This window comes from Channa argus, chromosome 19 (assembly GCF_033026475.1).
Source record: "Channa argus isolate prfri chromosome 19, Channa argus male v1.0, whole genome shotgun sequence".
NCBI lineage: Eukaryota > Metazoa > Chordata > Actinopteri > Anabantiformes > Channidae > Channa > Channa argus.
Genome location: NC_090215.1, coordinates 12,714,533 through 12,737,099, shown reverse-complemented (window position 1 = coordinate 12,737,099; position 22,567 = coordinate 12,714,533). Strand labels below are relative to the sequence as shown.

General features: G+C 37.3%; 2 protein-coding genes across 6 annotated transcripts in view; both read right to left on the bottom strand.

Annotated features, from left to right (window-relative positions):
• Positions 1-2,529: 2,529 nt before the first annotated feature.
• On the bottom strand, positions 2,530-6,553 carry slc22a13b (solute carrier family 22 member 13b). 2 transcript variants are annotated; one of them, XM_067486017.1, is made up of 10 exons: positions 6,117-6,552; positions 5,525-5,628; positions 5,180-5,334; positions 4,142-4,313; positions 3,921-4,041; positions 3,725-3,819; positions 3,423-3,637; positions 3,191-3,299; positions 2,891-3,085; positions 2,530-2,809 (listed from the first exon to the last, which is right to left on the bottom strand). In XM_067486017.1, exons 1-10 carry the CDS (start codon positions 6,489-6,491, stop codon positions 2,734-2,736), a joined length of 1,617 nt encoding a protein of 538 aa, XP_067342118.1. In that variant the 5' UTR covers positions 6,492-6,552; the 3' UTR covers positions 2,530-2,733. The 2 variants fall into 2 exon arrangements, with proteins under 2 accessions (XP_067342118.1, XP_067342119.1); XM_067486018.1 differs by lacking the exons at positions 4,142-4,313; positions 5,180-5,334 and having other exon boundaries at positions 6,117-6,553.
• A 1,565-nt stretch (positions 6,554-8,118) lies between these two features.
• oxsr1b (oxidative stress responsive kinase 1b) overlaps positions 8,119-22,567 on the bottom strand; it is a 34,149-nt gene continuing 19,700 nt past the window's right edge. For 3 of the 4 annotated variants that reach the window (XM_067486016.1, XM_067486013.1, XM_067486015.1), the window contains 15 exons: positions 18,116-18,171; positions 17,746-17,855; positions 17,186-17,287; positions 16,917-17,050; positions 16,687-16,735; positions 15,190-15,255; positions 14,958-15,080; positions 14,695-14,772; positions 13,331-13,366; positions 12,740-12,916; positions 12,601-12,656; positions 12,373-12,425; positions 11,969-12,037; positions 10,929-10,993; positions 8,119-10,648 (listed from right to left, as the gene is read on the bottom strand). In XM_067486016.1, coding sequence (XP_067342117.1) covers positions 10,574-10,648; positions 10,929-10,993; positions 11,969-12,037; positions 12,373-12,425; positions 12,601-12,656; positions 12,740-12,916; positions 13,331-13,366; positions 14,695-14,772; positions 14,958-15,080; positions 15,190-15,255; positions 16,687-16,735; positions 16,917-17,050; positions 17,186-17,287; positions 17,746-17,855; positions 18,116-18,171 — 1,249 coding nt within the window. In that variant the 3' untranslated portion in view covers positions 8,119-10,573. The remainder of the gene's footprint in view (positions 10,649-10,928; positions 10,994-11,968; positions 12,038-12,372; positions 12,426-12,600; positions 12,657-12,739; positions 12,917-13,330; positions 13,367-14,694; positions 14,773-14,957; positions 15,081-15,189; positions 15,256-16,686; positions 16,736-16,916; positions 17,051-17,185; positions 17,288-17,745; positions 17,856-18,115; positions 18,172-22,567) is intronic. The other variant, XM_067486014.1, reaches the window with a different exon arrangement.

Here is a 22,567-nt window from a genome sequence, read left to right as displayed (position 1 = left end):
GATGAAGGATCATTCTTGTCTTGGTTTTACTAAGCTCAAAACGTGATTTTTCTCATCAGTTCCAACTACCTCGTCAAGAGATGTGCTCAGCCTGTTTGAACCCAGTTTATCCGATGGAAAAAATAACTGCGGACAAATACGTTTTTCACAAAACATGCTTCTGTTGTAAACAGTGCAAGAAAAAATTAAGGTGAGATACAAGAATACGGGAAATGTAATCTGAAATAATGATCAATGATTGTCAACATTTGATTTTTTTTCTCAATTGAGTTGCAATTTAGTCTTTTCGATGCATCATTAAATCACAAATTATTACATAGATTAATAAATATTAAAACACCAACATATAATACTTTGATTTATATTATTATGCATGAAAATACAGTAGAATGTTAATAACTAGTCCAATTACAAATATAATCAATTTTGATTTATGTTGTTCAAACTGAGAATCACAGTTTTTCGGCTTAGGGTTAAAAAATGCTGAAAACAATTTAGCAGCACATGGAATATTTTTCAAATCAATTGTAGTGTTATAGAACCTTTAATAGAACCTTTTTTCTTTTAATCTTTAATAACAACAGAGGATCAGCACGGAAATCATCAGCCCTGTTTTGTTTTTTCTTTTTGCTTATCAAAATAAAGTTTCACAGTACTTCAAATGAAGTACAAATCCCGTCTGCTTTAGCTTAGTTAGCTTTGCTTTAAAGTGTGGAAGCTGATTAAAGGGATTTCTCAACTTTTCACTCTCACCTTCTCAGAGCATCAATGATTTTCTCTTACTGTTCACATGTTTCAGACCTCAGAAGACACTGTCCGCTTTACCGCAAATGTGTTTTGACCACGGAACCAAAACACCCAACATTAGCACAGTCTGCAGCTCTGGTCTGTAGCCGCAGACAGTGCCAGTCAGAGGGGGAAATGTAATTTTGAGAAACACTATATTTAGGATAAAACTGAACATAATTATTTGTTGACTTCATTTCACTGGTTGATTCTCTGAATTGATTACTGATTTACATTATTATTGGTTACTGAATTTTAGACTTTCATTAAATAACAAAAAGTAAAACAACGCAAATTGTAACACTGCAAACAAAGGTCAAATGTCTGGGGGTCAAATGTGAAATGAAAACAAACGGGCCCTTTCACAGGTGTAAGCAGCGGCCGAATTATCACTCTTCCTGTGAATAGTTTCACCTGTGCTTTTCCTACTCTAACAAGTAAAAAGCTTTGAATCAAATGCTTGGGGACCAATGGAACGAGTTATAGAAATGTGAACTTCTAAAAATGAAAATATCTACAAATCTATAAACAGTAGTAAGATCCTAATTCTCGTTTAACTGACTGCTGTGCTCATTTTTAGCATGCAAAATTTTGCACCCTTATACGGGGAATTCTACTGCATATTTCACTACCAACAACTTTTCAAAAGAAGAGGGAATTATGATGAGGGCTTTGGACATACACAACACAAGAACCGATGGCTCCTGAGAAATACTGCCCACGTGGTGCAGGATGAATACGAGGCATAAACACAGTGCAAATGTGAGTACCAGCAGCTACTGTAACATTGATCGCTATTCATTTTTGTGCCTTTGATCTATTAAAACTCGGTTCTGTATCTGTCCTCAGATGAGGAGGTGGTGACTGTGATACACAAAATCTTCCTGAAGATGTGTTTGAGGCACCATGTGAGGATACTGCAACCTTTATTTTACAGTGTGTGAATTTGTGTATGATGGATTAATATATGTGCGTTGGTGCATAATCTACTTCACACTTTTACTGCGACACTTCATCTTTGTAAGAAAATGTACAGTGGATCAAAATTATTACAACAATTAACACTATTACTTTTTATATTATATTTAATTGGATTTTAACTAGAATTTAGGTTTATAAATTGTGTTTGAACAAGGATGAAGAGTTCAGTGCAAATCATCTGAGTATCAGAAGCATTTATGCAGAAAAATCTATTTGGCTGATAATTATAACACATAAACTCTTCTAAAGAAATGAAATCATACTGAATTATTGAAAACTAATAAATCTCATTCCACCAGCTGCTCGGCCAGTCTATGTTCAGATGCACCTTCTCAATCAATGTTTTTCTTTGATTCTATTATTTTGTACACTGTAGAACAACACTGACAACAACAAAACTATGACATAACCCACATGGAATTGTATGCAGAGCACACAAACAAAGCAAAAGGTCTCTGGGGTAGTCGCTGAAAATGCTTTTCTTCTTAAAAGAGTTCCCACATATGCTGAGCACTTTACTCTGCAGATCAAATCATAATAAACCTGGTAAACCTAACAAATGTATTTCGCTTCCACCATCTTAAGTGAAAAATGCCCCTTTATGTTCAAAACTTTCACTCTATCAAATTTTGTAGCTCAAAGATCAAGTGGCACCAAAACGTCAGCTCGTTTCCATTTTCCATCACAGGTGGCCCATTTTGTGTATAACTATAATACATGCACAGGCATTAATTGGGAAAGAATAAAGAATTGCAATATGTGTATAGCAAATATACAGATTTTAATACACACTATTTACACATTTAAGTTATTAAAGGCTCTATAACTTTAGAAGTAGTAAAACAATTTTTTTTACATACTTCTATACTGGAAAAAAATACAATTTAAGTTAAGTTAAATGTGATTCACATGGAGCTTCTCATTTTGGCTAACTGCAAAATAACATACATAACATACATACATAAATCACAATTTCGTGCTCTTTATTGACTTGTCATCCAAGATGAAGGATCCCTTCTCAGCAGCCCCAACCTCAGGTTTTCTGAAAAGCAAAACGTATAGTTGCTGTGACTTTCTTTTAAATGAAACAAGTCTTCTGCTGTGATGAGGTTGACCAACTTACATGAGCTCAACATGGTCCTGGAGTTCAACATTGCAAGTTTCAGGCAGTAGCAAACACAAACCTCCAGCAGCAACGGGGATGATGCCATATAAGAGCATGGGGATGGTAGAATGGTAGACATCCAGGAGCCTGATCAGTGGGGCGAAGATGCCCGCTACACGAGCACACATGGAGTTCAGTCCCACACCATTCTGCCTGCCAGGATACACAATTCACCAGCAAGTAGCATTAGCAAAGATGGCACTTTCTGCCAACATGACATCATAATTAATCCCTGGGGGCATTACCTATGTACCTTACCTTAGAATGGTAGGGTATAGTTCTGCAGTATAAACATATACAGTGGAGAAACTGGCAGTGGCAGCAAACTTTCCCAGTACAGCTATGACTGTTACCACTATGGGAAGATCTTATGGACAGATGATAAATTAGAAAATGCAAAACTTCATTTTTAAAGGAATAAAAGGTTTTCTCATATTTTCCTAAAAATCAATTAGTGCTATGTTCAAGACAGCATTATACAAGAAGTTACCTGTTGGAACAGCAAGTATCCCAAGACAAGCACAACCTCCAAACAATAGCATCCCTGCTTGACATATCCTCCTCCCAAAGTGCTGGATGAGAGGCAAACAGCTCAGGCGAGCAGGTATCTCCACTAAGCCAAAGATGAACTGCGTGAGGTAGATATCCACCCCGAAATTACCAACATTCAGGCTCAGTCCATAGTACATCAGACTTGTTGCAAACCTGTTGAGTGGGACACATAATTTCAGCAACTCCTCAAAAGCACTGCTGTATATGTGACTAAAAGTCATGATTGAAATAAGTTCTGACCAAAGGTAGCTCAATATGAGGGCTCGTTTTCTCAGGTATGATATCCTGAAGATGTCCAACATGTTTCCTTTTTTGCATCTCCCCTCATCATCCAGCTTCGTGATTAATCAGAGTTTTTGCAGTTATTGTATTATTATTTTTTCACTTTGTTGCATCTGAGTTTGCATGAAGTTAGAGTGTGTTAGAAGCTGTTCACCTTCTCTAGCAGATCTTCTGGAACCATCCTCCTGTTCACCTGAGCTGCCCTTCGGATCTCCTTTATGGCCGCTTTCTTCTTCCCCTGCGTGATGAGCCAGCGAGCTGACTCTGGAAGGACCCTAGTTGACATATACAATAGGGCCGTGATCAAAAACTGAAATTTACACTTTCCCTCATGTATTCTGTTTCTCTAATGCTGTGGCCAGAGAGGTAGCTGACCAGTAAAAGAGTCCCAGGACAAATATAAGAGGGCTGAAGAGCACCATCTGCAGGATCCTCCAGTTGCGGATCAAATATGCAATGCCAGACACCATCATCAGTCCAACAGGGAAAAAAGTGTGGCACACAATGGTGCACAGAGCAAACTTAGAAGAATCACTCCATTCACCACCTACAAAGTAAAAGACGTTTTTTTTATTCCAGTATAATTTTTCTAGTAAATATGTAAGTTAGCATTATTTCTGTTAACCCACACACTCATTATACTGTGATTTCTACATGCAGTTTACTTAATGTGTGCTTCTGTAATGAAATAGTAATATAGATATTATAAGATACTTAACAATATAACACATTTGCAAAGTTTATTAAGGTACAGCTTTTTCAATTATATTGCAAATACAAAGAGCTAGAAGCTCCCTGGTTCAAATCCCCTGCAAGTTGCCACCTTTCTGTGTGGAGTTTGCATGTTCTCCCTGTGCTTGTGTGGGGTTCATCCTCCACTTTCCTCCCTCCCTCCAAAGACATACATGTTAGGTTAATTGATGACTCTAAATTGTCCACAAGTGTGAACGTGAGTGTGAATGGCTGTCTGTCTGTTTGTCTCTCTGTGTTGGTCCCGAGATAGACAGGAGACCCGTCCAGAATGCAGTGAAGATAATTGATGGATGGATGCAAATACACATTGCGTGCTGATATTTATAGCTGAAATGGATTATAACTTTATAACCTTCAACAGAAAGTGTTAACTATCACTGACTTCCAAATTTATTCTACTGTCTTGCCTTGCTGAACTCAGGCACTTCATTTTGTCTTCCTCAAGGACGTTCAGTCCTTGAGGAAGACACTGAACCCGGCTTACAGTAATTGCTCCCAGTGAGTGTAGACCAGCTACATGCCAGCTGCCTCATCAGTTTGTGAGTGTGTGTGTCTGATCGTGAGTGGGTCGAAGTCAGTACTTTTACTTAGATTGGCTACACTGGCAGTATCAGAAATAAGACTCCAAGTATTAATTTCAGTTGTGAACATTTGACCTACCTATCACAAATGAATTGGCAACAATGCCTGAAACGGAGGTGCCGCCGAAAAACTTAAGAACCATATAAACATAGATGTTTGGTGAGAAGGCAACACCGACCCCGAACAACATAAGGAGGAGGAGTGAAAGCAGCACCACAAAGCGTCGACCAAGCCTACCAAAAGAAGACAACTACAGAGTTACACGACATGTATTAACTGCAGTTCACTGCATGCATTAAAAAGTTTATATTTGAATGCAGAATAATTGTTCTCATTTTAAATTTACCAAATAATTGACACTGAAGCTTGCATGACTTTACCCAGATTCTAACATGTAGTTACACTACAAAGGATGTTCGGTACCTGTCAGCCATTTGCCCCAGCACGAGGGCTCCAACCAGAAGACCAGCCATGTAGACGGACTGTGATGCTTGAATCAAATTGCTCTGGTCGCACACCACATCAAACTCACGAGAGGAAGCAAAAGGAAAGAAATAGGACAAAGAAAATACTAAATTATTTTGAGTTATAAGAAGGTATTTGACAATTACAATCAATGAAACAAAAAAAGGTGGAGACTTAAACCTTAACATATTGTAAACTCCTACTATTGAAGGGATGTAAATCTTTTTTAAATAAAGTATTTTTTAAGATAAAAATATTAATTAGGCAATATCTTATCAATGTGCTCAATAATCCTATTACTAAACAGTAAATGGTAGGAGGTGTTACTGAACAGAACATTTCAGCTCAGAGGTCAAGTCAGTTCATTGTTTGTACTTAATAAAATGGATTATTGATTATTATTGATTCGCTGTATTTACGTTGTTACACTATCTCCACAAAAAATCGGCTACAAAAATAAATGTTGAACACCTTTGCCAATTCTACGTTCTATGGTTCTGAGAGTAGTGAAAGTACAACCAGTGATACAATCTGCACAATTAGCACTCACCTCTGTCACAATGCTGGAGGCACCTTCTGGTGCATCAAAAACTGATCCATTTATGCATTTGGTTGTAGCGTTAATCCCATATGTTTCAATATCTTCCAAATCCCAGTTCACAGGTGTAAACATTTGACAGCTTTCATACTGTCCCTTCTTGTTGACAGGGACAGTGAGATTTATTTGTTTCTCGTATGTCAGGTTGGGCCCTTGTTTCAAGATCCAGGTAGTGTTACAGTGGTGTGGAAAGTCCATGCCAGTAAACACCTGGCTAATCACATCAAAAGCTGTAAAAACGCTGGTGATACATAAAGCAGCCACGACACGTTTCTGAAACAAACCAAACTCCCCAATCTCCTTCAGGATCTGCCCAAAGGTGCTCATTTTGATACCTCAATGTCCTCAGAGCACACTGTGCTTTAGACAGGATCCAGCCACCAACAGTCAACTTTTATTCCCATGCTGCAGGTTAATGTTTAAGCTGACAATCATGGTGCTTTTATGACCTGCCAAGTTGCTAACAGGTTACCAAAGTATTTAAATCTGTCATGTAAGGATGCATCAGGCTGAAGTCCAGCTAATGTGCACCTCAATGTCAACCATAAGACCTCGACCTTCAGACTTTATTAACACTATCTGTGGGCTCAGCAAAAAAGGGTGAGCACAGGAGTGTGCAGGAGTAGAAAAAATAATTTTGTAGAATCACATTTCATAGTAAACAGGTCTGTTGACAGTGAAGTGTGAGGTTTATGACAAATGTAATTTATGTTAGTCATTTTATGACTATCAATAGCCTCATATTATATAATGTTTTAGCCACTCTGATGAAAAAAAATTCTAATGATCCAGCCTTCGTAACTGCTGACTAAAGGCTTTGACGCACTTTGTTTGTCACAAGTAAAAAGGGTCTATGACCTGTGGATAATTTCCTAAACAAATAGGAAAAAGGACAGCAGCACTTTGGACTTTATTGCAGGTTCAAGAAGTCTTATCAATAATTCATCAATCTCGCTCTACAAATTCTGAGCTGAGTGGACCTTCAGCCTCCACCTTTACACCAATAGCTCTTCGCTGATTGATCACAAACATGTAGAGGCAAAAATCTCTTTCATCTATGGAGTCCTGAACAAGGAGTCTCAAAATGAATCAACAAAACATATTGAGTGAGATTCTCCATCCCATTTTATGTGCATTTGTAATTTGCACATAAACAGCAAACAAAAGAAAACAAAATTAAGCTTTTGGCATTTAGCTGAGGTGGAAAAGTTGCTAATAGACATTAAACAAACTTCACCTGACTGGAAAATTTTCTTCAAAAACTCAACTTGCATAAAATTAGTATTGAAGATGCAGCATGTGGATTTATTTTGCATCAATAACATTTCTTTTGCAGATTTTTCTAAAATCAGGTTTGTACTGCATCTGGATGGAAACCAGATTTTTGATGAAAACCATATCCATCTCAGTCGGGTGTGAAACAATGAAAAAGCTATAAAGAATGGTGAGCTTTTTGTATGCACAGTATGACAGTGAAGACCATACTCTTCTGAATATCTAGTAAAAATACACATTGCTTTGAGTCCTCGTATAGTTACTTCAGTAGGTGGCTGGTTTTATATCTATCTATCTATAGATAGATATACAGAATCTATCTCAGTTATTTCATAATTAAATTACAAAAAACTTAAAAAAGGTGCTATAAGAAAAACTGCTAAGAGGAAGCTTATATGCTCAGGTGGAAAATTACAATGTATTAAAGTCTTGATGAGTTATTGCCTGTGTTTTTGCTGGTCACCTATTCAGTTGTCTACTTTGTTAGGCTATGTGTAATCTGACCAGATGCTGGAGAGAGGAGCCAAAGCCTTTGAAAGATCTGATCAGAAGCAAGGCCCAATCTACAATACACACACACACAACATCCCTGTCTACATTTGACTAAACTAAATACTACGTTTAGACACCTCAGAGCGGACTTTGTCATTCCCCCTTGGAAAAGAAGACAGAGTCAACACACCTGTAGATCTTTATTTCAGGTATCTTCACATGTAACAAGAACTACATTTCAAAGATATCTGAATGAAATTCTTGACGCCATGTCAAAAAACAAAAACTAACAAAAAACAGTTGGTTATTTTGAGTATAAGGCTGGCATAAAATTGTACGTTTAAAGTCAAAATACAAAGATTTCTTCTTAACATTTTATCTGCAAGCCCTAAATTCATTGATTTTCATTCAATATGGCATCTGGAGCTTTATGACCTTATCACATCACCAAATTCAAACCGTAAAAGCTTGCTGGCATTTCAGATCTCCAAATTAGAGCAGATTGGTAAATGAAGTTCAAATGCCATTGGTGCCAGTAACTGTGAAATACACATTCAACCTCAAACCGTGTCATTAATGCACAAAGAAAGAAAGAAAAAAGAAACATCCAGAGTGCAGTTGAAAGCATGTAAGACCAGTGCAGATAACTGCGTTCTTCATCTGAATCCAAACGACATTTCTGAAAAGGTTCACAATCATAACTGAGCTTTTCAAAACTGTAGGACTTTAAATCTTTATTTGGGTGTTTAAAAACACTTCACAAGTACCAAAGCAGCTGTACGATTTGTGGGTTTCAATAACTACTGTAAACAGTCTACTCTTTGTATTTATTGAGAGAAATTATTTTGCTTTTACGTGGCTCAATATTTTGTGAGGATCTGAGGTGGACAGGCATCACGCAGTGTATCAGGACAGCTGTGGCTACATGGTAAAAGAAACTTCTCAAAGGCAAAAAAAGAGCTGAAAAACTTTTGTTTTGAGTAAAGGTAATAAATAAATGATCATACATGACAGAGAAAGTGGCATTATGTCCCACAACCAAGGGAGTTCCAAACCAAATTTGCTGTGTCGTCGTCATCTTCCGTCACACAGTGCTACCCACAATTGTGTAATAGGACAGAAGAAAGGCCAAGAGTGAAACACCCAGTATAAAAAACAAATCAAAAGCCAAATATCATTATGTACATACTAAAGGTTAAATCAAGTACTTACTTTTCATCCACATAAACAAATACGCACTCTTTTCAAGTGAGTTTGAGAAACTAATTCAAAACAAGACAACTATACCTACAGACAGACACATCTGCTCATACACCTGTGGTTATAGCTGCTGTAAAACTTCATAGTTTACCACTAATAAACATATAATCATATGCAAAAGGTGGCCAAGATTTAAAAAAAAAAAAAAAAAGCTAATTAGATTTTCTGTGACAATCTAATTTCAAGTTTCATCAATTTAGAGTTTTATTGAGCACTACAGTAAGCACCTAAATGATGAATCTGTTTACATAACAGTAAAATACGTTTTATCTTGAACTCCTTTTTTCCAAACTTTTTATATCCAAAGTCTGGCAATATTTGTAATTTTTCTTATTGTAAACAAACTGCAAAAGACAAACCTACTAACTATTGATAAGAGAGGTCTGTATAGTCAGAGCCTGATATTTAGTAGCTTATCTCTCTGGACAGTTATCTAATCAGCATAACTCAAACAAGGTCACTGTAGTTTACTGAGCTGCTCTAAAAATTCACTAGAACTCCAAACATGTATGACTACAAGGCAAAAATAGTCCTCACCAAATGCATGTTTACTTACAGTATGTTTACACGAATCTTAGTAAAAACTACAGCATTTAATATTATTATGATAAGAATTTAAGTATGTATTTGTGCATATTATGCATATTTTTCTTAAGTAAGAAAAGTAGGACTCATAGCAGTATTGAGAGACAAATTAACAATTTTTCTGATGGGATTTGTTGAGAAACCAAAAATAAACATAAGATTATATTTATTAGAGCTGAAGATAATTAGACCTTATGTTTATGTGTCACACTGTGTCAGCACTCAACAGCAAGAAAATCTTTCAGCTTGTGTAGAAAATTTCAATTTCTTAGCAGGCTGCACCTTAACTCCTTTCAAAATAAAGTAAAAGTTTTGACATTAGCAGTTAAAACCACACGTGTACATTTCGGACATCATAATGCTCCATATGGTAACTGGGGACCTCCCCAAAATGTGCATTCAGTAGTTTTGATGTGTATAAGGCATTGTTACACTTATCAGGATTCAAGGGCATTATTTCAGATTGTGCAAAGGCATCATATATTAAAGAGAAAAACAACTAAATAAGGGAAACCAGAATGAGAAATTAAAACTGTAGATAGTTGCGTCCTTCCTACATATACAGTGTAAACTTTGTTTTTTGAGTGATTCTTATACTGTATGTTCTGATACTTCAGCCAACTACCTAAATTCCAAGAATTGGTGTTGTATAATCCCATGGGCGACAAACGATATGGTTTTCTTTGGCAGTAGTGGTTTCTTTACAGCCATAGAATGAAAATAAAAATGCATGAAACTATTTTTTTATATTATTTTCACATTTTTAGGCAAGTCATGGTCCCAGGTAGAACAACAGTTTAACTAATGCTGAGCTGAGCAAAGCCCATCAGTTTGACGTCGTCTGGTATTTCAGATCCCTCAATTCCAGAAGCCTATGAAAACATGAATTATGAACAAAAATATATTGAGCACAGACTACAAAATCGAAATATTTTTTATTTAAGGCTCAAGAGAAATATAGTTTTCTTAATGCTGTCAGCTTTAATTAGATCTCAGTTACCTGGGAATGTCAGTTTATCAGTAACTTGTTTTGTCAGATAAAAATTAAAATAGGTCATATAATAATGCTTAAAGTTTTAAAAAGGAAAAGCATGCAGATTTTATAAGGTAATGTCAGGATTTAATCTGGAAAATGAAAAGTGATATACTCACCAGTTTAAAAGTCACATTTTTATTGGCTTGAGGATCATCAACTATTTTCTGCAAATTTGCAGCAACTGAAGAAAAAAAAAAAAAAAACGAGGTTTCAGTCCACTACAAAACAATAATCCACTGAGCCACAAAATGTCCAAAAAAAGAAAACATGTAACATATGCTATGTATGTCCCAAAAGTGACAAGAAAATGACCATGTAAACATTTTTCTGTAAGGGTTGTTTGTACTGCTGTTAAATAAGATGGATTTACCAGACTTTCTTAAATGTGCAACCTTCAAATCTCCTGGTTTGCACTTGTTTATAAGGAGGTTCTCATTAGTAAGATTTCATCAATTTTGGGATTTTTAATGATGTGAAAAATATCACCACACCAGCAGTTCTCTGTAGTTATGGCAGAACTGGAGATGCTTGTACAGGTAAACGTTGCTAGCTAACAAACTGAGTAAGGGCTTCAAAGGCAGCTGACAAAATAACATAATGACAAAATAATATTAAAGAAAGTTGGCCAGTGATATGGAAATGTAAGAAATCCCACCTCCTCTCCCTCACACTTGCATTTGTGTGACACTGCAGATTGACAAAGTATCACAGTGAATAGATAAAAGCCATAGTGTCAGCCGCACGTGCAACTATGGGGCTGTGGTTGTTTCGAGGCATTCAGGGACAGTACAGATTGCAGGTCACCTGTGTTTTGAAAGCATTCAGAGCCTTCTATGTAATTACTTTGAATTGGTGTCACTTGCGCAACTGCTCCTCATGTTCTTCTCTACAATGTTTAGAATATACACAGCTAGCAGCACTGCTAGTGATATTTTGTCAATACTACACATATGACCCTGGATACTGGTAAATAGCATATAGTTTTAGGAATTTTAAGTTTTTCTGAATCACTTGCCTGATACATGCTTAAGAGCAAACCTGTTTGTCCATAGGTTCCTACATGAACATACAGTAAAAGACCTTATGGTGAAATTTCTAAACCCCCCATCCCCCAAAAAGTTTCCAAACAGAGGGAGGCTTTTTTTAAATCACTAACCTATTACTAAGTCCCTCCCGTCCACAAGACCTGCTGACACCAGCTCCTGGGACACACCATCTGCTGTGTCTGAAAAGTCAAGAGCATGAGAGACTGATTGTGACACATGCATCAACTAAAAACACCTATTAATATAAGTGTCATTGTGGCTTAATAAAAATGCACAGAAAGATGTATTCCTAAAACCAAATATCTGTGATTTACTACTTTCTGTTATTAGTGCTGATAAATACTGAAATGATTCAATTCAGGCCTTGGTGGGCCAAAAAAATATATACATATAATACAAATGATTACCCGAATGGGACATTCTCAAACAACAAGTCTTAATCACAAGACCATTTTTAAACTTAGTGACGTTGGGTTTTAATGTGACAACTGGTTTAAAAATAAAACCCACGCACCTCTACCAGGCATGAATTCAAAGCGGATGTCATTTAGCTCCCTCTTTGAATTTCTGAAGACAAGATGAAAAAGAGAAACCAGATTAGAGGAGTTAACTTAATCATTTAGTGGTGGACTTTTTCAAATCAACTGAACAAAATGATACCTCACACACACAGATGCTGAAAACTGGACTCACAAATAAACACTTTGTAATCAAAGTTTTATCTCTTAATGTATAAACACACCTTAACCGTAATACCAAACTAATAGGAGCTTTAATATCCTCAGTGACAGCTGGAACCTGTCAAAGGAGAAAAATTATTAAGGTAAAATGATATCGTCATTAACGGACAATAGACAAAGTCGTAAGTAAGATCACCTGACCTGTGAGGGAACAGCACTAGCAGCAGCAGTAGTTATGCCTGGTGTATGAGATGCAGCCTGGCCAGGGGATTGAGTGTTGACAGGTGTTGGCTGCAGGCATGCGGCCTGAGGTAGCTCTGCCTGAAATGTGGCTGTCGGCTGGAGGTGACTAGTTGAATGTTCAGGAGTCTGGGAACCCTGAAGGAGAAATTATATCAGTGTGCATAAGATACAAATGGAGTCCTCCCTTTATGTTTGTTATAATATTAAGTAGCTAAAAACAGACATGTTCCATATTTAGATTCTCTGGTTTAAGCACAAATAGGCAGCTGACTCATTAAGCTACAGGATCTTTACACAAAGATTAGGTAAAAAGAAATGTATGAAAAGCTGTATTTGTTTCTCATCACTTAGTTTCACATCTACTACATTCAGGTTAAACATGAAAAAAATATATAAGCATAACAGTCCTTTGGGTCTATAATTTATCAAACAATTTCAAACAATTTTATGAGTTATTAAATGAGAGCTTTCAATTACTTTCTGAAAGAGTTACATCATCAGGGTATATTCTAGTGTACAGATACTCTAGAAAGACTTTTGGAAACTCACGTCTGAATTCTGTGATCCCTCCTTCACTCTTGGGGACTGTTAAAACAGATCAAAGATGACAACGCTCAGATTTCACCATGATGATTTTTAGCAGAGCACGGATAGAAGACTTCGATGCAAAGGATACATCAAAAGCAAGAAGCATGAACAAATTACAACAGCTCACTCGTTTACCTCCTCATTTGTCATTACACTTTCCATCATCTTCTTTAAGGTGAAAACAGTGATATAATTTGAGTGGGAACATAGACACTAAATGCTAACAAAACTTAAGCTGCAGTTCACTAACGGGTGTTGATAGGAATGGATGATTTGACCTTATTTAGTGAGACAACAGAAGATGTTTACAAGAATATATAGTGCATTGCTATGATATTTAAATAAGCTATCTCTGCGTGCTGGTAATTGAGCTGTAAACGAGTAAAAACATATCGTCTGGTGTTATGTTCACTTTTAGGTGGGAGATCTAAAATGCTAAGAAGCAGCTTAATAAGGCAGTTAGACAGTCAATTGCAGCAACACGGTGTCAGACAGGAGATTTGCAAGCCCAAATGAAGACAAACTGACATGACTGAGAGGACGTGACCTGGTCTGGGATAATCTGAATTAAAAAATCACATCAGTTTAGGAATTCGCTGCCTGATTCAGGTAAAGAGGCGTATCTAGGCCTCACACAACAGGGGTAACATGAGAATTTAAAGTTCAGTTTGCCAACAAGTAGCCCACAGGCAAGCAGCAGAAAATTTTGTTCCTTGATGGTAATTAGTGCTCTTAATTGATAATTACTGGATTTATAAATAATTAGGCTTGTAGGGAATAAATTTAATTTGGTCAGTATAAATGAAAAGTGATTTAGAAAAGAAAATGGAAATACAGATGGCTTCCAGGAAAGATAACTCTCACTCTCTCAAAGCCTACTTAATGCTAATGTCTAAAGATATTTACACTTAACAAAATGATAACACCCTTCAAATGAAAAATAAATTATGATTGTATTATTAAAAATGCCTAAATACAGTTAAGGACAGTATGTGAATTTACCGTTTTACAAAATATCTCACTGTTTAGAAATATATTAACTAAAATCAGTGATGGGTTAAATTCCACTTTCAAGTGCTCTACAACATCCACAGATTTATGCTTAGAAACAATGCAGTGAACCCCTCCTCCATTTTTCAACAAGCTGATTGAACAAGTTGTAAATAAAATTACTAGTAGAGTGGTTGTTATATTGGATCGGTACAGTAGACGAGACCCAGTAATGGGGTAATCATAGCTATAATGTTAACCCCCTAGCTAACATGAGCAAAGAGCCCTTCCTTGTTAGTGGAATGCCATCTGTATTGTGAGGTCAAGTGAACAACCCTGGACGCAGGCAGCTCGAGTGGGTAGGAGAAGTGCACTTGTCGCCTGGGGGCACTAACAGGCTTCACCTGCTGATCCTTGGCCATCAGAAAAAACACACACACACATATGTGAGACACAGTAGAGAGACAACGGACAAACACGCAACTGCACAGACATGAAAATTACAATTTAAACACAGCATTCGGGGATTAAAGGGAAGACATGTAAAGTATAACAAAAGTAATATGTGGAGGAACAAACATGTCTGAGTTCTTCTCACCCTTAAGCAAGCCACAGCCGCCTTTCCCTCTTCACTTTCTTCATCCAGACCATCATCGCTCCATTCCCACTCACCATCCTCTGTTTTATGCAGCCGGCCACTGGAACCTGGGACTCGACGTACCTGACAACACACATGCACGACACTGAGCTCATATTCTTGGCAATATGCTGAAACTTTAAGTATATTTGATGAAACTAACCATATAATGACATAAAAACCATAGTCTTACCTTCTTTGATCTCTCTCCTATTGTGGGCGCCCTCTGAAGTAACCTCTCATGTAAATACTCGTGGTTCTGTTGTAAAAAAATAAATAAATAAATAAAATGGCTACATATCAAAGTCTCCTTGGGCCAGACAGTGAACACCAAGTTGCTCCCGGTGTGTCAGGTGAGCACGTTGCATAGCTTTCGCCACTGGTGTGTGAGTGTGTGTGTGTGTGTGTGAATGGGTGAATGAGAAGCAACACTGTAAAGCGCAATGGATAAAGGCGCTATATACTAAAACTAAACTAAAACTAAAACTAAACTTTAACTAAAAGTTGATTGTCTGAAATCAATTATTGAGAGATATTACTCTCAAAACCATATTAGTGATGTTTTCTTAGCCAAATTTTGCCTTTACCTTTAATCAATTTAAGCTTGTGTAATATTGATATTTACTATAACCCTACTATCAGTTAATTTGTTTTTGGAAATAAAATTGCAAAAACATCCCAACAAACATACTATTGTTTCCAGAAACAAATCAATAATCATATGTTTAATGCAACTCCACTCATTCAGAGGTGCATCTACTCTAAAGTTGTGGCAAAGCCTGCCCCCTTGCTGCACATGCAGAGTACTGCAGGCCTTGTAATTGAGTAGGGCCATGTCCAGAAAACCAATCAGGTTGGATTTGGGCCATGTGACATGCTGAACAAGCACTCTAGTTGTTCAAGTTGCTAGGGCACTGGGCAGCCAGAGGCTGGAGTTAGATTGTTTATCCCAGCTTTTGTTAGGAACAGCTCTGCCAATAAAGAGAGGAATGCTGCAGTGAGCTTTGCTTGGATCAGATACACTGACAAGCTGAATCTTAATTTTAGTTTAAAAAGCTGAGCTCAGTGTGAAGTAGCTTGACACAAATACCTCAGGAAGAAATTATTTAATGATTTAATTTCATCTCTCGATTTGTCACGTTTTACTACATTAAAGGAAGCCTTCACTCATATTGAACATGCTCATTTGGGTTCTTGTTTTGAGTAGCACTTGTAAATGAATGCTATACCAGTTCTATCTGACTTCCCTATAATAAAATATCTCTCAAAATATAGCTGAAAAACATCTCCAGATGACATTATGTAACGTAAAACCTTCAGTTTAGATTATTTCATCTTGTTGCTCACACTATGATGTCATCTGAGGGAGTTTTTCAGCTAGAGTGCAGTATTTTAATACAGGGAAGTCAGAGGGAAGTTTAAATGCACTGATGTACATTTACACCATAAAGCCATAGAAAGCAAGTAGAAAACTGGTGAAGTTTATCTTTGAAAAGCCTTAAATCAAACTCTGGATCTATTATTAAAAAAAAAAACAATTATAGTGAGCATTCAAATTTATTTTAGGCCACTTCTGCAGCCACAGACTTTTACTCATCAACCTGATCATCCTGCCAGAAAAAAAGCTGATGACGAAGACTCATTGTGTAACTCATTCAGTCTCAAGTCCAGAGAACGTTCAAACACGTACCTTTGCTTTCTGAAAGAATTTATGCTTCAGCAGCTCTGAGGATGTTGGCCTGATAAAAAGCAGAATGAGTGTAAATGCAAACAATTCGCAAATTCTTATATTTTTATAAACATACTGACAGTTAGGAAAACTCCATGGATATCTTCAATTAGAAATATCTACTGGAAGACACTGTGATTGTACAGCATTATATATTATTTAAATCTGTGTCTTTAAGCATAAATCTGCACCTTTTCTCTGGGTCCTTCTGTAGACACAGAGAGATCATCTTCCTGAAGGATTTGCCATATTTCTTTACCACCTCCTTGTCTGTTATGCCGGTCTCTAAGGTTGGAGGGTCATTTTGCAGTGTAAGCATCAAGACCTGAAAACACCAGGAACTGTCACAAGGGCACATGCTTAAAGAATTCATTAATTAATTTACAGAAGAACTGACTTTGCATTTGTTCTGTGTCATTAACTAAACATTAATGATTAAGCTAGATTACAGTGTTCTCACCTTCATTGGTGGGTATTTGTGATAAGGAGCAGCCCCTGTCGCAAGCTCAATGGCTGTGATCCCAAAACTCCAAATATCTGCTTTGAAATCATAACCCCTCACCTGTAGAAACATAAATTCTATAACACTCATACGGACCAGCGCTTTCTTTTTCTTGTACTGAATAAAAGTGCCAGCTTCATATATCTGAAATATAACGTGTGGTCACTGTGTTACTGGACATATTTAAATAGGCTAATGTGCTAATGTTCCTGACAGCTGAGACAGGCTCCAGCACCGCTGTGACACTGAACAGGATAGTTGGTTATAGATAATGAATGGATGGATGGATGAAAGATGTTTCTTCTCTCAGTTGTTCCTTGTCGTTTTAAATTACACATCACATAGGTTCCAAAGTTTAACTATATTGTTTGTATGTGATTGGTTTAAAAATTATACACAGCTGCGGTGCTCAGATTTCTAAAACAGTATCAGTATTCAAGTACGCAACATTACTGCTAATAATTTTTTTGCATTTGTGAGTTTTCTCTTGTCATGGCTGTGTGATAAAGAGCACTGACCTGCTCCATGACCTCTGGGGCCATCCAACATGGCGTTCCCACAAATGTCTTGCGTACTTTATTTCGAGTAATGTCACCACCTGTGGCTAGAAAGGCACTAACACCAAAGTCTAAAGGAGGGGGGAAAGAAGGGGAGGGGGGGGGGGAAAGAAGGGGAAAAATGAGACAAAAACAAATGCTTCAAATGTGAATACATCCTATGTTAGAGGGTCAAGATTTTCTTCCACAGATGAACACTGTTGTGCATAAATACCCTAAGACGTTAGAGCAGAGTCAGCCGCCTAGTAAGGGTAAGTAAAGCAGCAACACATCTACTTCTTGGTAACTATGGACAGGTTCTGAAAGGGGGTGTTGCCTTGTCTTTAAATACCTGCAATCTGCACTGAGCCATCATCTCCAAGGAGAATGTTTCCAGCCTTGAGATCTCTGTAAAAGGCATAAATTTGTCTTAAAGGGAGCAATCAAAGATAGAGCGATAAATTGTCTGTACATATTAAACTGTAAAAATACTAAGTTGAGACATCTAGAACGAAACGGTTTGATTATGTCACAGATTTAATGAAAGCTTTGCATCTCTCTTTTACTTGGCTTATTGCTGATACGTTTTATACATCTTGGTACAAAAAAAGGCTTCAAAGCTTTCATCTGTTTTTGCAGACTGAGTTTGTATTTAAGGCTTTATTAACACAAGCGCGCACACACAGACAGACAGACACACACACAGTCTGCAGTTAATTTGTTCAACCCTTTTCAGCCTCCCCTGGTGGTGATAAGAGGATTCAGCAGGGACAGATGTCTGACTGCCTGTCTGCCTCCTTGCACACAATTGCAGACTGCCACACAGAATGAATTCTGCCATCTCACCAACCAGACCGAGTTGTCATGGCAACAGACTTTTAGCGATAAAGTCAAAAGGTCAAAATAAAGGTGAGGAACCAAAATGTAAGCATGGTAACAATGTCATAGAAGACATTGGTTGGCTCTTTCTGCTGTCTAGTCTTTCAGAAGTGTCGTGTAAATCTAATTGTACGTTTGAAAAAAGATTAAGGAAAACATTTTAACTGGACAAGGTAAATTGTATCAGTTCCAGAAACTGCCAACTCACCTCACAAACTTCTAACACATTTTGTGAGCACAGATTACCTAGGGACAGCTCCTAAAACTGTATTGACGGGAAGAAAGATCATTCCAAGAGATGCACTTTAACCACCACGCAGTTCATCTTGCTATCAGATGGGGGCAGTGGAGTGAAAAGCTTACAACTGTAGCTGAAGGATTGATGCTAGATCTTTCCAGCGAACAAATCATTCTAAATTCTAAAGCTTCCAAGAAACAAAGACTTATTTTACCACTTATTTTATTACTTTATTAATATAAAAGCATGTTTGCAAAATAAAAAGCATGCCTCAAAATGATCTGGCTCATTAAACAAATATATCACCTGAGTTTCTGGACTGTGTCTGAGTCCTTGGTTTTGCAGCAAAAAAGTGGGCTGGAGGTGGAGTTAGCAGTTTGGCTTAAGCAGCCTTAAGCTAAAAGTACAATCTTTACAAGCAACATACTGAAGACACACAATGTGTTGAAGGGGCTCAAGAGGTGCAGGTCACAGTTCAGATCTTTGTTCAAATGGTGCTAATACTTAAGTGGACTGTTATTTTGTTAAGAATGCTCCAGTTAAATACTACACAAGCAAAACATCTCATAGCAACAGGGTCAGGGAGTGTCAAGCAGTGAGCGAAAGGGGGAGAATTGCAGCATGTGTGACATATTTGGCCCATAGGATGAAAGCAAAAGATTGAGAATTCCACTGCAGGGCAAATGACTGCTTGTAGTAGTAAAACAGCAGATGTAATCAGAATCGGATTTAAAATACTACACTATATCAATATCTTTCTAAATCATGTTTTTAAGTAATCAGCTCAGACAGAAAGAGCTGGGTATATTATGTGGCAGAAGTTTGATGCACATTTGTGTGTAGAGGAGATTATGCAACTGTCACAAAGGGGATGATGAAGAAGGTGGAAAAAGAGACAAGACAGTCTTTGCTACAGGCTTTGAAACCACTGTTAGATACGTCTGTTGCAGTACAGACGTCTGTGCTCCCCAGCACTCTGGCTTATCCCACTGGCACTTTGATGACCTGAAATAACAGCGAATCAGACTGGGTTCTAGGTTTTTGCAACAGGGACTTCTTCTTAATCAAGAACATTACCTTGGGTGTTGCCACATACAACAGGGATGACTTACGTCTGGTAATTTCTTATGTTTCTTTTTAGAACTAGTGTAGTTGGAACACTGTGGACTGCCTAAAGGTTGAGTGTAGGAGTATCCTAAAATACTTTACATACTCATGTCAACCGCTTGTGAATGTGGGTTTAGCCTGGGCTAATTATATACAGTATTTTAAGAAGGTGCTGTGGGTTAAGCCTAAGCCAGTTAACAATTCTGGTCATATAGTTAATTCTCATCTTACATTTTGACAAGAAAAGGGGGAAGTTATATGAATTTACACATTAAACCTCTGCTTCTAGGCTATATCTAGAAACAAACCAGAAAGTTAACCAAAAAAAAAAAATGAAAATTACAAAAATAAAACCCCAATGCAAAATTTAGGCTGAGCTATCTAAATTGTTTTTATAATAGTCAAGTCAATATTTAACCAATAGTTCAAATCTATCTGCACATGGGCACTGCAGTGGCTGACATAGATAAAAATAGTTAAAAGCCTGTAATGTTAAAAATTCAGCTCACAAGACATTTTCTGAAGTTGTTTGGTTAATGAATTAGTGAGCAGCTCTGTGGGCTCACATCAAGATGAGTTTTATCTGAGTGGAATCCGTAACACTGTAAATAAAAAACATGTTGCTGTGAGTGTCCTCAGTTATTTTATTACTCACCGTCTAAATATTAATTTATATGGCATTATCATTTATACAGTAATGGCATGCTGCCATTCTGCCTGTTGAAATTTATAAATTCAAAGTATTATGGTTAATATTATTATTAATTTAGTACACTCCACTCGACAGCAATAAACAACCTGTAGTGTTGCAAGAGTCTTGTGCAATCACAGTGATCCGACTGGATCCCTCGTGCAAACCACAGAGACTCAGATCACTACAAAGGATTATAATGCTGGGAGAAAAAGACTGCAGAGTGCAGACAGTCATTACCATTCACCAGAGAGGAAAAGGAGGAGGAGGGGGTAGGAGGTGGTGATGACACAATGCACCATGCTAGTTCAAAGAAATACTGAAGTGGAAATGAACAATGCTAACCTGCAGTTAAAGTCCCGACTTTTCCAAGCATTTGTTACAATAGTGGGAACGCTTGAGCCTGAAGTTTAACATATTATGTGTAATTAAATGTTAAAGAACATTAAATCTTATTAAACAATTGCGAGAAAGGAAAAGATATTTTGCAACTAAAAACTATTGAAAATAAAGGGTTTCTTGATATGGGTGGTCACTTTATATTTATGATCTAATGAAATGACACCCAGGCATTAACCAGGTGGGAACAGCTATGGTATGAAACTTTCAACAAGATTTATCGTTCTCATCTGGCAGCCATTGCACCTTGCAGCTCCAAAGGGCCCAACTCCTGTGACATCACATCCTGGTGCCAGGCTCACAGAGTCTCTGACAGGGCTGTAAAAGATGGTTTATTAGACTTCCAGTGCCTCTCCGTTGTAAATGAATTACTGCCACTCTTTTAACCACAAAAATATCCTCCCTGTTCTGGTATTAGCTTTTATCATACTTTCACTCATGTGTTCTTCGAAAGGAATTTCTTACTTTGTCAGTGTTGCTCATCCACATTATGGCAGCATAACTACAGCAATTGCCTGATCATTGCTAAGCCACATAGCAACTAATTTGCTGGGAAAATGCCTCCTAAGTACCATGAGAAAATGTTTTAGAAATGAGTAAGAAAAAGCTCATCACAAAAGTAAGATCGTTGCTTCCTATGTGACCTTAAAATTACTACTGTGATTGTGGAGGTGCAAAAGTTCACTGTCTTGTGGTAAATGTCACTGGCTGAGGCTACAGTCCCAGCCGCCAAACTAACTGCTTTTCTGCTGTCTTGCACTGAATGTAACATATCATGTGACACTTACTCTCCTCTCCTTGTGGAGCCTGATCAACCCTGCCCTAGGGCTCAGACTCATATGATCCAGCTTACACAGGCAGAAAATGCATGGCCATATGCACAAGTTTACATCAGGTGACCTTGATTAACTGGTTAAGGCCTCTCCACTCAACATGTCAACTATCAGTGCTGGAATATAACCTCTGCCTTCTTCACAGATCAGGGCCTGTAGCTGGACAGATGTGATTAATTCATATTTTTGAATAATTTCCTAATGTCATCTTAAACATAATTAAATGCTAATTTTACTAGGGAAAACAATTCCTCCTCCCTAGCACTGACTGATAACCTGTGATACTATGTTGAAAGTGGATACTTAAATGCTGCAGCAGAGATTTACTGCAGTGGATTTTCCTTTAATTATAGAAGTAATTTAAACACTGTTTACACTAATTCCTAACATCTCTAGTTATAGTATCTATGAATACTGATGTTTTCTAATTGTTTGTAGCTTTGTATGCTTGCTTTTTCAGCAGAGCTGAACATCCTTCATCCAAGTCTTCCATCAAGCCTCTCTATAGTATGCTACTCTTGAAGCTGCTCAGCACTTTACTAAGCTAAAAATGTATGTATTATTTACAATGTAGGCTGATCCGGGACAAGTGTGTGCCAGTGGGAGAAAAGAGGATACTTTGATGAATATTAAATACAGAGGAAAAAGTGATGACTT